The sequence below is a fragment of the Maylandia zebra genome, linkage group LG17 (genome assembly GCF_041146795.1).
Source record: "Maylandia zebra isolate NMK-2024a linkage group LG17, Mzebra_GT3a, whole genome shotgun sequence".
NCBI classification, from domain to species: domain Eukaryota; kingdom Metazoa; phylum Chordata; class Actinopteri; order Cichliformes; family Cichlidae; genus Maylandia; species Maylandia zebra.
Window position 1 is genome coordinate 29,355,337 of NC_135183.1, and position 15,383 is coordinate 29,370,719.

At 39.9% G+C, this 15,383-nt stretch overlaps 1 protein-coding gene across 3 annotated transcripts in view; it reads left to right on the forward strand.

Annotated features, from left to right (window-relative positions):
* Positions 1-15,383, forward strand: part of plxna4 (plexin A4) — a 244,758-nt gene that overhangs the window by 191,541 nt on the left and 37,834 nt on the right. For all 3 annotated transcript variants that reach the window (XM_076875467.1, XM_004548251.3, XM_004548250.3), the window contains exons 14-22: positions 3,689-3,806; positions 4,777-4,913; positions 5,703-5,870; positions 6,180-6,273; positions 8,231-8,464; positions 8,900-9,046; positions 9,575-9,809; positions 10,511-10,653; positions 15,103-15,371. In XM_076875467.1, coding sequence (XP_076731582.1) covers positions 3,689-3,806; positions 4,777-4,913; positions 5,703-5,870; positions 6,180-6,273; positions 8,231-8,464; positions 8,900-9,046; positions 9,575-9,809; positions 10,511-10,653; positions 15,103-15,371 — 1,545 coding nt within the window. The remainder of the gene's footprint in view (positions 1-3,688; positions 3,807-4,776; positions 4,914-5,702; positions 5,871-6,179; positions 6,274-8,230; positions 8,465-8,899; positions 9,047-9,574; positions 9,810-10,510; positions 10,654-15,102; positions 15,372-15,383) is intronic.

Below are 15,383 nucleotides of genomic sequence, written 5' to 3' on the forward strand. Positions count from 1 at the left end.
CTTCCCAGTGTGGTGAATTTTCTAGCTCTTTTTTTGTGTGTGAAATTATTTTTTTAACCATTTGACTTGAATTTGATTTAAGTAGATGTGTATTCTTTGTGATATGAACACATGTGAAACAAATGATCATTTAGCCATTTATTTTTAGCTCAAAATGACAACATTAACACGATAAAACAGGTCTCTTTCTTAAACAGAAGCCTGTCATGCTTAACTTTTGAGAATATAAGTAAATCTTTCTTTAAAAGAACTCTGTCCTGCTTAACTTAAAATAATAGAAAACAATAGAAAGAAAAACATTCTTGTAACAGTGCACATTTAGTGCATTTAGTACAATTGGCTTAATGCTAATCAGCTGCTCCTGTTTGTAAACCCGCTTGTTCCCATGATTACGCATCTTAACTCATCATCATTATTCATCTATGTATTACTTTTATGTATTAGTCATCTATTTGTTGTAATCGTCTATCCTTACAGTTGTTTATTACACAAAATAAATTATATTATCACACTTCTGGCCACATAGCACTGATATTCACTGCACATGCCCATATTAACTTTTTCCAGCCAGGTGTTTTCCTTTTCCCATTTTTCCCTTTCTCTGAACAAACATTGCTGCTCTAATGCTGGGCTCACACTGTGCGGTTTTAGGCCCATTTTGAGCCGATTTTTGAGTGATCGGACCGATTTTGGCCTTCATCGTGCATCGTGTAGTATACGTGGGGTAACGAGAAGTGATTAACACCTCACGACCAACTCCCGATCATCAATCGCTCGTGAGGGTCTCACCACAGCCGCTCACACTGCTCGCGCGCAAACACGTAAACGTTGGTGTAAAAGATGGAGCAGCACGGCTGTGCAGCGTGTGATCTGGACACAAGCGATGGAGGCACACAACCGTGAAAATAGTTGGATTTACATTGCTGCTCAGTCACAGCTGCCCGATCAATGTTTTTCATTAGCAATTTAGCAAAGTTGATGGTGGTGGTGTGTGTGTCTGTGTGAGTGTAATGCTGGGCTTACACTGTGCGATTTTTGGCCCATTTTGAGCCGATTTTTGAGTCGTGCGACCGTTTTGGCGATCAGCCCGATTTTGGCCTTCATCGTGCGTCGTGTATCGTGTAGTATACGTGGGGTAACGAGACGCGATTAACACCTCACGACCAGCTCCCGATCATCAATCGCTTGGTCGGGAGGGTGTCACCGCAGTTTGTCACACTGCTCACGCGCAAACACAAATGTCGGCGAAAAAGACGCCGCAACACGGCAGTGCAGCGTGTGATCTGGACACAAGCGATGGAGGTACAACTTGTAGAACTTTGGAAAGCTCATCCGAGCCTTTTCGATGTGGCCTCAGAAATTATCACGACACAACAACCGTGAAAATAGTTGGATCTACACTGCTGCTCAATCACAGCTGCCTGATCAATGTTTTTCATTAGCAATTTAGCAAAGTTGATGGTGGTGGTGTGTCTGTGTGAGTGAAAGACGGAGAGAGAGAGAGCGAGCGACAGATTTTCTGTTATAACCTTCATTTTATGGAGGCACAGTGTGAGCACTCAGGTCGCATCAGAGCATCGGGCGGTATAGTGTGAGACTCTGCATCGTGACCTATGAACTTCTAACCCCTGCGAGTCAATCGTGCAGTTTGAGCAGGAGCTGAATAACGTGACTGAAAAAATCGCACAGTGTTCGCCCAGCTTTAGGTGTACTGTCGTCCGAGACTTGCACCGCAGTGTCGGCGTTTGTTTCCCTGTTGGCCATGCTTCTTGTTGTGGTCATCTGTTGTCTTCCGGTATTTTCTCCGTAAGCGACCTTTCCTTGACCAATGAGATGAGCGGTAATCTGAATTGTCATACTCGAATTGTCCTAAGTGTGCTGTCAGCTCATTGGTCACAAAGCAGGAGAGGGGCTGGGAATTATGTTTTCAAACAAAGCGTGAATTCCATTAAAAGTTATAGACTACTTTTGATTCTCACTGTATTACGGGACAAAGTGCGTCCCTTATTAGCTCAATACGGGACGTGTACTTTTGTTTCGAAATACGGGACGATTCCGTATTTTAAGGGACGGTTGGCAACCCTACTTCACACTATGAAAACTGTATCCACTGGAGGGACCCCACAATACTCAAGATAGGTCTGAAAAGTTCAATTTAATTCAATTTCAATTAAACTGACACTCAGTTTATGAAAATGTCACGCAATGCTTTAGCTACTGTTGTTAGCTAAGGCATTTGTAGCCTACAACCAAGCTTCTTTCAGCTGCTCCCTTATTTACAAGGGGATGGCACCGTGGCTGGATGCACATATTTGATTTGGCACAGATATTTATACCAGATGCCCTTCCTGGCACAATCCTCCGAGGGATTTGTGTCTATTCCCAGGCTCGAATGGGAAACCCTTTATTTATTAGGTGAGTGCGTAAACCTCGACATTATGGAATAGTCTAAAACTAGCCTTTGTACATTTGACTCTTATCAGTGACAAAATGCGTGCTGGACATACTGGCATAAAAGATATCAGGATGATACGTTTTTTTCCAGCAGATTGAATTAAGAACTTGCAGAACAAAGTTAGAACTTAGTGGAGAGGCATTAATTCATTTTCCTGAGTGGGATTTAATTGCACTCTTTACCACTACTACAGGAATGTCGCTAGAGACATTGTATTTAAAACTCTGTCATGTTGCAGAATACAGAGGGACTGATGTGGCACAGATGTTCTCAGTCAGCACTGTGTGAACTCCCTTGGCAAAGGCTTGAATGTAACGAATGTTAATTCAAATGGAAAAATCCTGCTCTGCATTTTCAAGCCCAACCTACAGCAGGAGTCTGTTGATACTACGTACTAAATATTGAAGCATATTATATAGATTCTGTGTGAGCACAGTCACAGACCTTTGCTGTTATGGGATTTAAACTGAAAGAACTTTGACCACAGCTGAACACTTCATGTCCTGAAGGGCAAAACACTTCCCTAAGCACACAAACAGCACTTAGTTCAGTGTGTTAGCAACTTGACATATCCTTAACAATTCAATGTAGCGTGGTCTTGGTGGTTGCATAAGAGATATGATCTCAAAGTTGGCATAATCTTCTGACTAGCAGAATGTATATGAATGTAAACTAATTTAAAGTCAGAGCAGTGCACTTATACAGTAGAAGCAATGCTGTGGGTGACAGAGCACAGTTCCTCCCTCAGTAGCACACACAACTCCAATAATCTTTTTTTTTTTTTTTTTTTTTAATTCAGGAGGTTACATTTAGTTGACATACGAGTTTAATCCAGCGCTTTGGCTCCTTTCAGGTGCGGTCTGTAAAATTATTAAAACTAGTTTAAAGTTGGCTTATCAACAGACCCCGTGCTTCTTCTGCTGAGAAAGAAAGTTGTGTGCCAGCACTTTCTAAGCAAATGCTGACCCAGCAGAAGAGGTAGCTGCATTTGAGGTCATATGTAAAAGGATGGAGACTTTTTGCTTTCTCTCCTACAAGTTGGCAGCGCGGGGGAGGTGAAGCTGTTGGCAAATAATGCATTATTTTATCAAGCTTTAAGACAGGTCTAGCTATAAATCTATTAAATAACCTGCTTTGCATTTCCCAGCGACGCCAACTGGTATAGTACAAGTAACTGTGCAATTACACATGCTTTGTTACATATTCTACAATTGTGCCAATGTTTGTTTCCAGGATTGTGTGCGAGATGGGTAGAGCTGAGATGAGCCAGTATACTGGGAACGTGCAGGTCTGTGTCGGGCAGTGCACATCTGAATTTATGGCAAAATCCTCCAAGTACTACTACTTTGTGGTGAGTGTTAACTTCTGTTGTTTTTGTGTAATTGTATGTGGAGTTTTGCAGACTTTAAAAAACTAGCAATTTGATGGTTAAAAATTGAAACGTGTGCTTCTATTAGCAGAAGGGCAACTATACTGCATGTGTCACCCTCGGCATGTTAGCACCTTGCTTGTAGCTGATCAGTCTTCTCACCTACTGTGTTAAGTAGGTGAGAACATGTATGTACATGTTGCTTTTTTGGCTGTGTTCCAACATGGTGTGGTTCTCACTGAGAGTCTGCTTCTCAGCTTTTCTGTCATGCATGTATCAGTCGTGAGACATGACTGACAGTTACTAATGAGAAGAAAATGAAGAAAAAACACGAACGTTGATAAAAAAAACCCGAAGTGAATAACAAATAAAAATTGAACATTAACACATGAAAACACACATTACACCTTTTTTAACATTCACTCTGCGTATAATTATTCTCACACTTTCGCTTTCTGAAATAAATTAGCAGTTGTTAATGTTATGTACGTATTTTATGCTGTGTTATCATTTTTACTGCTATCCATTAATGGGTGCTGGCTGGGTTTATTTCTCAATGGGCTCCCTGCACAGGATTATAGGATGTTAGGTCTAGATGTCCCACTACACAGCAGGCTAAGGATGAGATTATAAGAACACGAAATGGACTGGAGGAGGATTTACTTTATGCCCCACTTCCCCTGAACTGCATCTGCTGCTACTGTTACTTTAATTTACAAAAGTTTTTCATCAGAGAACACGTTAAGTGGAATCAGTGGGTGCAGGTTAAAGTACAGCACTGTGGAAAAGTCTTGAACTATCCCTACTTTCTTTCTAATTTGAGCGAGACTTTCTGGCCATTTTCAGGGGAATGTATTTCTTTGTTTGTCAGACTGCTTATGAATCAGCTATAAGTGACTTTCTTACCAACAGGCTGTTACAATAACATTTATTTTTTTATTGTTTTTACCAGATTCCAAGGATTATCAGTCTTACGCCAAGCCGTGGGCCAGTCTCTGGGGGAACTGTCGTCAACATTACTGGCAGCCACTTTGATGCTGGGAGCAATGTGTCAGTCATGTTCAAGGACCAGCCGTGCACTTATCAGAGGTTAGTTGGAACAAGCCAGCGCTGACCCCGTCAGTCACACTTTAACAGTCAATTAAACGGTCAGGTAAAGCTACTCTTTCACACTACAGGTACAAAACCTTTCTGACATCACAACAATATCTTACTTTTACACATAAAATGAAATATCACAATGCCCAAGGAGGAACTTTGCTACATTATGATTAATCAAGGGTTTGAGTACACCCATTGCTGAAAAAGAAAGTTTTGCAGCTGGACCCCGCACAAATGTTAAATTCAATTAAAACAACTGCATAAAGACAAATGAAAATTAATGCTAAGTACTTCAAATTGCCTTTGTGCTCAACCCTGTCACAGTAGCAGGCTGAAGGTCTACGTTTAACCATCTACACAGCTGCAGAAATATATTAAATACCTTGAGAGCAGAAATAGCGCTGACTTAGAGGTTTTCCAATTTTGAGATTCAAATTTCTACTCAGTGATGATAAATATTGCACCATAAATGATTGGGCAAATACAGCATCGTTGCAATGTACCATTTGGCATTGATAAATGCTCAGTTCTCAGTTCAGTCAATACATTATGGATCAATGTCTATTTAACCAACCGTTCAAATGTCTTAACTATTACATCGTTTTTAGTGTTGGAATAATTTAGTAGTCTGCTTAAAAAAGGATATTGACTAGAGAGATGGCTTTTGGGTTTCTTTACATTTAAATACCACTGTACTGATTCCTCCTTTTGTCTGTTGAACTGTACCACTAACATATCAGTACATGTAACTAATGTTTCATCCTGTCATTGTTTTAGGAGGGGTGGCCTATGGCTTACTTGCCGAACCCATGCTTCCCTACATGGCATTGGAAATGTGTCTGTGTCTGTGAGCATAGATAGGGCCCACCTTCAGAAAGACCTCCAGTTTGAATATGTGGAAGATCCCACCATCACCAAGATAGAGCCTGAGTGGAGCATCTTCAGGTATACATTTTTGTCTGTTTACTTTGACTCGTTGCTCACTGCAGAGAGATATCAACAGAATATTTTGCGTCCTGTGGATGGAAATATCTCAGCAGCACAGGTTATTGTCAGATCCTTGTCAGGAGGAAATGAAAAGGTTTAATCGTCTACTGCAACATAATACAAAATTTACAGCGTACAAATTTTGCATTGGGTGCATAAACTAAGCAATGAATAAATAATTCAAATCACCATTTGTCAAAGCAATCTGAGCTGTCTTTTTTTTTTTTTAAACCGTCTTTTCTTTTTCCCCTTCTTTTTCTCTTTCAGTGGATATACTCCGATCACGGTGACAGGAACTAATCTGGACATCATTCAGACACCACTCATCAGAGCCAAATACAATGGCCATGAGACACTCAATGTAAGTGAATGTAGATGCAGCGTGGGTGATCAAACAATCACCTCGTGGTTAATTGTGTTATTAAAAACACAATTAACCAAGATAGAGCCTGAGTGGAGCATCTTCAGGTATACATTTTTGTGTTGCAATGCATTCCATTGTTCACAGTTAGGTCCATAATTTTGCAACTTGTTGCTATGTCTTTGATCTCTTGAAATCTGCTTAATTTGTCATGGAATAATGAAATGACAGCCCACACCACTTTGTCCACTTCCTTTGTAGTCTAAAGATAGGTGCACATGTAATTCCTAAAGAGTTAGTGGTAAAGTGTTGTTACAGCCCTTGAGTCAAATGTGAAAGTCTGTACTTTAGTCAATTCTGGATTGTTTGATTTAAATATCCGCTGTGTTGGTACACAGAGGCAAAACCACAAAAAAATCAATACTTGTTGACCTATTTCCATGCAATTTTATTTTACTTTTACTAATGTGGCCCAGGAACAAAAGAAAGTGGCTAATTTAAATGAACACGGCGAGCTATATAGTCAGCCATAAAGTTTCATTTAGTCCAGAGCATTACTAAATTCTTTATTTGTAGGGCTAGGAAGAAAATTCAGTGGCACTGCAGTGCAAAATCAACAGGTTGCAACTGAATAGGGAATAATGTAATTCATCGCCACTGTGTAACAAATAGGAACTTTGATATTGAATTAGAAACCACAGTGATTAGCCTCTTTACCCAGGCGAGGATAGGTAATGCCATGCTTGGGGCTCTGCGATCTCTTTGAAATAAAAGGAAGTAACAAAAGGTGGTAATGCTATCTTTCTTGGTCCATTTAAGCATAGCCCGACACCACGTTTAACATCTGTGCTCAGATGTGCCTCTTTTAGGCATTGTATCTCAAGTGTCTCAGCGTGTCACGATATAGTCTCAATCTGACACAGCTCAGATCTAAATGAAAAGGAGTAAAAATGGACATCCAAAGCATTTGTCCGCAAAAAGAGTTTTTGTTACTTTTTCTTTCTTTCTTTCTTTTCCTCTATTACCTTCTTGTACCAGTGCATGATCCTTGTCAAAGATGTCCTTGCAGGATTTGTCAATTTGATATTCAAGGAGCCAATTAGGGTGACAGGCAATAGTTTGAATGACTGCATGGCAGAGGTTAGTGTGAAAATGTGAAATGTCTGAGAATGAAACCCTGACAGACGGAGAGGAATGAAAACGTTAAGGGGATGTTGAAAGGTGTGCGTCGTTTGACAGTTGCGCGTCAGTCTGTCTTTGTTTTTAAAACTGGTTTTGACACCAAATGAGCAATTTAAATAACATCACATGTCAAATGAGAAACCTCAGCAAAGACGAGAATGAGGGGAAAAAACAGGAGTGGGACACAAAAAGATGTGAGGCGCTGTAATTGAGCAAAAAAGCGGGATCGAGAAAGATGACTGAGGGAATAAGAATTTGTCAAAGAGAGAAGAAAAGATCACAGACAGGAATAACAGGATGGAATAAAGAAGTGATGAGAGGCTGGGGAGGGTTCTTTGTGGAGGGTAAAGAAGGGATGGTAAGACTTAGTTATCACTCCTGAATCTTCACACATCAAAGCGTGATTGCGGTGAGACTGCACAAGCTTTCTAACTGCACCTCATTTAGTGGCTTCCTTTGAGGAAAATACAACAGGTTCTTCTTTGCACTTGGAAATGGAGGAGCTTCCAGTTTCTATTGTGTCTCCAGTGGGTTTAGTGAAATGCACAAGTGTGACATAAAAGGCTGACACTAATGACTTTTGACTGTATGGGTTGGCACATTAGCACTGCCAATAAAGTGAGTGAGCTAACTGGGAACACAGTCAGGCAGTTTGGGTATGATGCATGCTGAGATCCAACCACGAGAAATTTGTTAATAAATAATCTATATTTTTGTATAAATGCAGTAATTTGCAGGCGATAAATTCACTTATGTGCTTTTCTTTGTGAATTAGTTCTGCGACATACTAGGTCCTACAACTATGGTGTGCCAGGCTCCAGAGCTGCCCATCAGCCTAGCCAGACACCAAGAAGTACCTGAAAGACCTGAAGAGTTCGGCTTTAAATTGGATGACTTGCAGATCACACTCAATAACACCAACTTCATCTACTTCCCCAATCCGGAATTTGAACCGATTAGTCCATCCGGAGTCCTGGAGCTTAAACCTGGATCGCCCATTATACTGAAAGTAGGAAGATATCACTCACCCGCATATACACTCAGTTTTCATTGTTATAATATTTTATTATCTTTTATTGCCTTTTGTCTGAATGTAAAGACTTTAAATTAAGATATTTTGCCAGTAATGATTGTGTATATCTTAAAATTCATATAGTACACAGCTTAGAAATGATATCTGTATCTTGGGTTAGTCTGTGAAAACTAACCCGAGATCAGTACCATGTCTCAGGTTAAATATTATAGGTATAGAAAGCTCAGCTTAAACTGATCATTTGCATACCCAAGTAAAATAAATTGTAGAGCATTGCACATAACATATCTTTGCCCAGCTTTGCAGTACGAATATATAGATAAACATAAACATATATCATTTGACTCTTATTTCTCTAACCCTTCCACTTTGACGCTGACAGCAATAACATCAATCATTATTCTTTTGAAGGGGCGGAATTTCCTTCCAGCGACCAATAGCGGAAATGGAAAGCTGAACTACACAGTTCTGATTGGAGAGAAGCCCTGCATTTTAACAGTGTCAGAGAACCAGCTCCTCTGCGAGTCCCCTAATCTGATTGGTCGACATAAGATCCTGGTGAGTGACACAGCACATGTCGCAACGTCAAGACATAGAGCAAGACAGACAAACGACGGAGAGGCAGGCAGTGTTGGAGAAGGCTGACAGACCTAAAAATCGATTGAGAGTTTGACAGACAGACCAACAGACATTCCTTGCGTTGCTTTCTATCCTTCCACTTGTCCACTCCCATTCAGATTATGGCTCTAATCCAATCAGCTGTGCGGTTAGTGCCCACAAGCAGACAAAACACAAACAAATAAGCCTTCAATAAGAAGCATTAGAGCCCCAGAAAACTCAATGAAGATTCCATTTGTGGTTTTAAGAGAGACCACTTTGAACAAGGCATTTCCTGATCTTACCACCTGAACCCAGCATCATAGAAAAAAAATGGACACAACACTGTGAAAGAATTAGTTGATGCCCAAACAAACAGAAGTGTGTACACAAATCAATATGTCTGTCTGTGTGTCTGAGCTTGGACGTTGACTTAACCACATCAATGTAATAGCTATAATCTCCCCTTTTGTCTGTTACTGTCATAAGGCACGTGTGGGCGGCATCGAGAATTCACCAGGTTCGGTCCACATCACGTCCGACAGCCCCCTCAGCAGCACTGCAATCATTGGCATTGCTGCAGCCGGTGCCCTGCTCATCCTTGTCATCGTGGCAGTGCTCATTGCCTATAAACGCAAGTCTCGTGAGAGTGACCTCACCTTGAAAAGGCTGCAGATGCAGATGGACAACCTGGAGTCACGTGTGGCTCTAGAGTGCAAAGAGGGTAAGAGGTTCATGCTAGTGCAGATCAGTATATTCATTTTACACATTTGTTTCCAAGAACATCTAAAGAATTTTGGTTCATTAAATCTATTTACACGGTTTAATTAAATCTTTGTTAGCAATACTAGAAATTTCCTATTTAATCAATAGGTTATGAGAAAGCATTATATAGGAACAAGTCCATTTACCACATCATCATTGTGACAAGAACTTGTTTGTGATTAGGTAGGTTGTAAAGTTTTTTTTTTCCTTTTAAATAGTACCTAGTTTTCTATGGTACCTCCAATATCTATCCACTTTAACTTTTAGATTGCTGTCTTTGTGCTAGAGGAATTTAAAAACAAAATAGGAAAGAGGTACCTTTCATCAGGTAATAATGAGGACAGAAATAAAACAAAATCAAAAAGTAAAAATGTAGTGAGCCACAAGGAAATGCCCTTCAAAATTATACAGGAAGCAACTAAGAAACAAAAGGTAAGCTCATGCAGATAAACAGGAAGATAAAGATAGATAAACTGAAGGCAGGGTAGAGGCAAAACATCTAAGAAATAACATGTTTTGCTGGCAGACCATGTTAGATACTATTTTAGATATTATTTTATATGGTAAAATCTATATAATAATAGGTTATAGCCTAGCTAAGAGTTATGTAAGACTTATATGTATATATACTAATAAACAATTTTCTGTTTGGTTTATTAGCATTTGCAGAGCTGCAGACAGACATCCATGAATTGACCAGTGATCTAGATGGTGCAGGTATCCCCTTCTTGGACTACAGGACCTATACCATGAGAGTCCTCTTCCCAGGCATTGAGGAGCATCCTGTCCTGAGAGATCTGGAGGTATGATTCACCAATTTTTATTACAAAGGAAAATGCAACTATTTATTCTTTCTTTCTTTCTTTCTTTCTTTCTTTCTTTCTTTCTTTCTTTCTTTCTTTCTTTCTTTCTTTCTTTCTTTCTTTCTTTCTTTCTTTCTTTCTTTTTAAATAAAATAAATAGGCACTTTTAGTCTATGAAAACATTCCTACTCTTTCAAATTGACTTTCTATTAGGATTCTCTGTTTGTGATAAATTGTTGACACACAGACTCTATATAAGGCCCCGAGTCATCCAGGCCGGTTGGTGACCACCAAGTACTTGTCGCTAAAGAAAAATTAATACTCCTCAACCAGTTGTGAATTGTTCCTGGCAGTCGCTGTAAAGTTGTTTACTAAGCACCAGTCATTCAGACCTAAAGACCAATCACACACTAGGTAAAAAAGGTGTTCCCTTTTACTTGTTAGCGAGTTGTCGTAGGAGGTTGAGTGTTGTTCCAAAAACAAGATTGAGATTGCTTTGGTCACTAGCAGATTGCCATGGTCTCCCATAGTTTGTTTGGAACCTATCTGCAAACCCTTGCAAAGTACTCACTAAGCAGCAGTGACTCTGTGAGAAGTGCAACACAAATCAGAAATGGAGGCCGTAAAGTGAAGTTTTCCACTAGCATGCCCAGGTCAAATATTTAGAGCATTTCAATTAAATAGAAAGCTGTAGTTTTCAATACATTCGTGAAAGAAGACAGCTGTAAATATAAGAACTTGTACCTATATTCTCATCAATCAAGTGTGTAACTGTACGTGTCTAACTGTTTATCCGTCAAATAACTGATGCAAAACAATTAGCCTTATTTGAAATTAGAGCAAAATGAGCAAGCAAATTAACAATGTGGTAGGGCACAGTGGGTGAAATAGACGCCGATGTTGTTTGTGTCGCTGTCTGGTAAACAAAACCCCTTTGACGGCCGACAACAACACGCTTTTTCAAAAACAAACAAGGCAGCCCTCAATTCAGGAGTGTGGTCTCATTAATAATTCTTAATGATACGAGAAGCTGTGCCGTTTTCTCTCCCCACCTTAAAGCAAATTAAAAGTCAATCACAGGCAGAAAAGCAAAAGAAAAAAAATCAAGTCATTTATCCTTAGTTGGTGACATTGATAGACAGCCGTAATTGACTAGGTCGTCTTGTTCCATTAAGAGAATGTTGGACCCCTATTTCACTGCCCTCAGGGTTAGCCTCTGTATCCTTGATGAGAATTTCCCAGTAATAAGCAATATTAATTATATTTTAATTGGCATAAATATTGAACTGTATAAGGAGCATAATGTGGAAAAGGAGCCTACTGAAAAAAGCAGCAAGCTCGTCTCGGGCTGCTGATGACTACTTAATTGTTATTGATGTATCAGATATCGCCGTATCAAGTTTTTGACTGTCTACTGTGGACGGAAGTAGCACAGTTGCTGGAAAGCTGGTCTAGGTTTACTTAAGCAGTTTTGTCAGTATTAAAATATTTGAAGACATGCCAGGTGCTAGAAATGTAAGTAGAAAAATTAGTCAATCAAAAGCCAGCACATACAGGTATAGCACACGCGGTGTTCCTTGCATGTCATGCAGTATGCATCCTGTACACAAAGAAAACGATCTCACGCTCAACACATGCATACACCGACACACTACACATCTTGGCAAGCAGTGTGAAATTAGGCTTGCAATATAACAATAATTCCCAGCAGATTACAGCTACTTCCATGAAAGGTGGAAAGACAGAACATATGCTGGTTGACAGCTGCATTGGGTGCAAAGAGATGCCGTCTTACCGCGAGTGCTCTTGACAGATAAAAAGACATAATCTCCTTAGGTGCTATTTGTGTGGAAAAAAAAATGGAGAAGAGAGGAATGTGTAGCAAGTTACTTGTTTAAACGGTGCAGGGATGATCTGGGCTCAGACAAGGGAAATTCACATCATTGCACTCCCTTTCAGCTTATATAGCAGCATCAAAATAATAAACATTCCCTAAAGAGGCTCAGTGTTTACTTGCCTTTATTCTCAATCTTTAGATGAAGTGCAACAAAGAGTGTAAAATGTTAAACTTCTCATTTCCCCAGATTCATCCTTTTCCCTTATTCTTTTCCTCCCCCTTTTTCCATCTTTTATTCAATGGGATGAACCTATTACTTTTAAACTGCACTTTTATGTAGGGAAATAGTGTATTTATTAATTTATAGTTTAATTTTTAATTTATAGTTTTTGTTATTACAAGTCTCGGTGCTTCTGATTAACATAAACACTCATAGTACGTGCAATTGCAAAGAAAGTGATCTAAATGAATAAATATTTTGACACTTTTTTTTTTTTTTACTGAAAGTTTTGTTCACAATTTTGATATTGACATCAACTAAATTCCAGGGAACAGAGAAAAACTAAACTGAAAAGAGAAAGAAAATGTGGGTGCCAGTTGCAAATGTCCTGCATATACATGCTTACATATACATTTAAGTACGAAAACGCATAGCCTATAAATGTTTTTCATACCTTTTCCTTGGTGCCTTATAATGTATGGACATTATAAGGCCTTGTGTGTTCTCCACTTATCAAAAAAAATTCTTTCAATCTGAACATTACGAAACCTATTTAGAATATTTTCTTGTTAAAGCTTTCTTTGCGGCTCTCAATAAAGTTTTTTATCAAGTACAGGTCATTCCACGCAATGCATTTAATAATGTTCCCAAGATACATAGTTTTAAAATTATGCAATACTTCAGGGGTTTGGAACTCCAGGCCTCCAGGGCCGGTGTCCTGCAGGTTTTAGACGTGTCCTTGATTTAAGTGGCTAAAGTATCTCCTCAACATGTCTTGAAGTTCTCCAGAGGTCTGGAAATTAACTAATCATTTGATTCAGGTGTGTTGACCAAAAGTGATATCTAAAACTTGCAGGACACCAGCCCTTGGCACCTGGAGTTCCCCCACCCCTGCGATACTTGATAGCCCAGAATATTGCCTATTACAAAGTTCATGTTCTTTCATATATGTTTTTTTTATATATTTAGATGATGTTGTCGCAAGCATGGCTTTTTTAACCACATTAATTTTGTACCCTGAATGCTCAGCGAAGGTATTAATTACATTAAACAAAAAAATGATAGTTTGAATTTTGTGGATATATGGTAAATGGTCTGTATTTGTATAGCGCTTTACTTGGTCCTAAGGACCCCAAAGCGCTTTACACTTTACACATCCACCCATTCACACACTGGTGATGGCAAGCTACAGTGTAGCCACAGCCGCCCTGGGGCGCACTGACAGAGGCGAGGCTGCCAGACACTGGCGCCACCGGGCCCTCTGACCAGCACCAGTAGTCAACGGGTGAAGTGTCTTGCCCAAGGACACAACGACCGAGACTGTCGGAGCCGGGGTTCGAACCGGCAACCTTCCGATTACAAGACGAACGCCCAACTCTTGAGCCACTATCGCCCCACAAGATATCGTATGACATCATCTGCAAAAAAGCTGATGACATGGTCTTTCCCTTTAATATTTATTCCTCTCATGTGCTCACTTTGTCATATGGGCTGTGCCAAGGGTTTAGTATATAAACGAAAGAGAAGAGGCGATAGACAGCAACCTTGACGAGTAACTCTCTCAAAGTCTCACGAGTATTGCTATTCCCTGAATTCCTCTGTCATATCAAGCTTTCTTAATTCCGGTGTTTTCCATCCCATTCTGAATCACGTCTGTAGCATGGTCATGATCAAAGAAAACCTGTTTATCCTGATGCATAACTTTTTTCTTCCATGCTTCCATTCAGCACTATGTCCTCCATTGTGTACTGAGGGAAGTTGACCACAACTGATCACGAAGGTTTTTCTGGTTCAGAGGGTTGGAGCGAGAATTCAGTTCTCAACAAGTGTTCCCAACAACTGCAGCAAAGAGTTTTCCTCAGGACACTCTTTTAGGGCAAAGATGGGAATAGATGAAACACATCTAATAAGAGGAGACTAATAAGAGGAAAGGATTAAGATGGACAAAACACCAACACTATGGACTATGGACATGCCAATTTTAACTTTGTGTTTGGGTAAAAAAGAAACACATTTGTAGAACGATTGAAATAACAGAACAATGTAGAGCAGGAGAAAAGTTGCTTAAGAGGTTTTTGGCATTTTATTCAGCAAGGTGGAGGAAATGTGATGCTTTGAGGGTGACAAGATGGAAAATTTGTTCACAATAGAGTCACTTTCTCAATCCTATTGACTGTTTTGTGATTAGTCCAACATGCTATCTGTATAAACATTACCTAAAAGTGTCATTTTTAAAAAGAAGACTTAACACATTGTACATCTTGTAAGGTAATAAATAGCAGTGCATTTGAATTACCCAGTGAGTAATTGAGTCTGTATGTCATGGCCTTGAATGTACCACTCAAAGTCTGTATTCTTTAAGTAAGTGAACATTTCTTCTGTTTCCGTGCAGGTGCCAGGCTACCGCCAGGAGCAGGTGGAGAAAGGGCTGAAGCTCTTTGGTCAGCTCATTAACAACAAGATCTTCTTGCTGTGTTTTATTCGCACTCTGGAGGCCCAGCGTGGTTTCTCAATGAGGGACCGCGGCAATGTGGCCTCACTCATCATGACAGTGCTGCAGAGCAAGTTGGAGTATGCCACTGATGTCCTTAAGCACCTGCTGTCCGACCTCATAGACCGCAACCTCGAGAGCAAAAACCACCCCAAACTGCTCCTCCGCAGGTAATGAGCAGG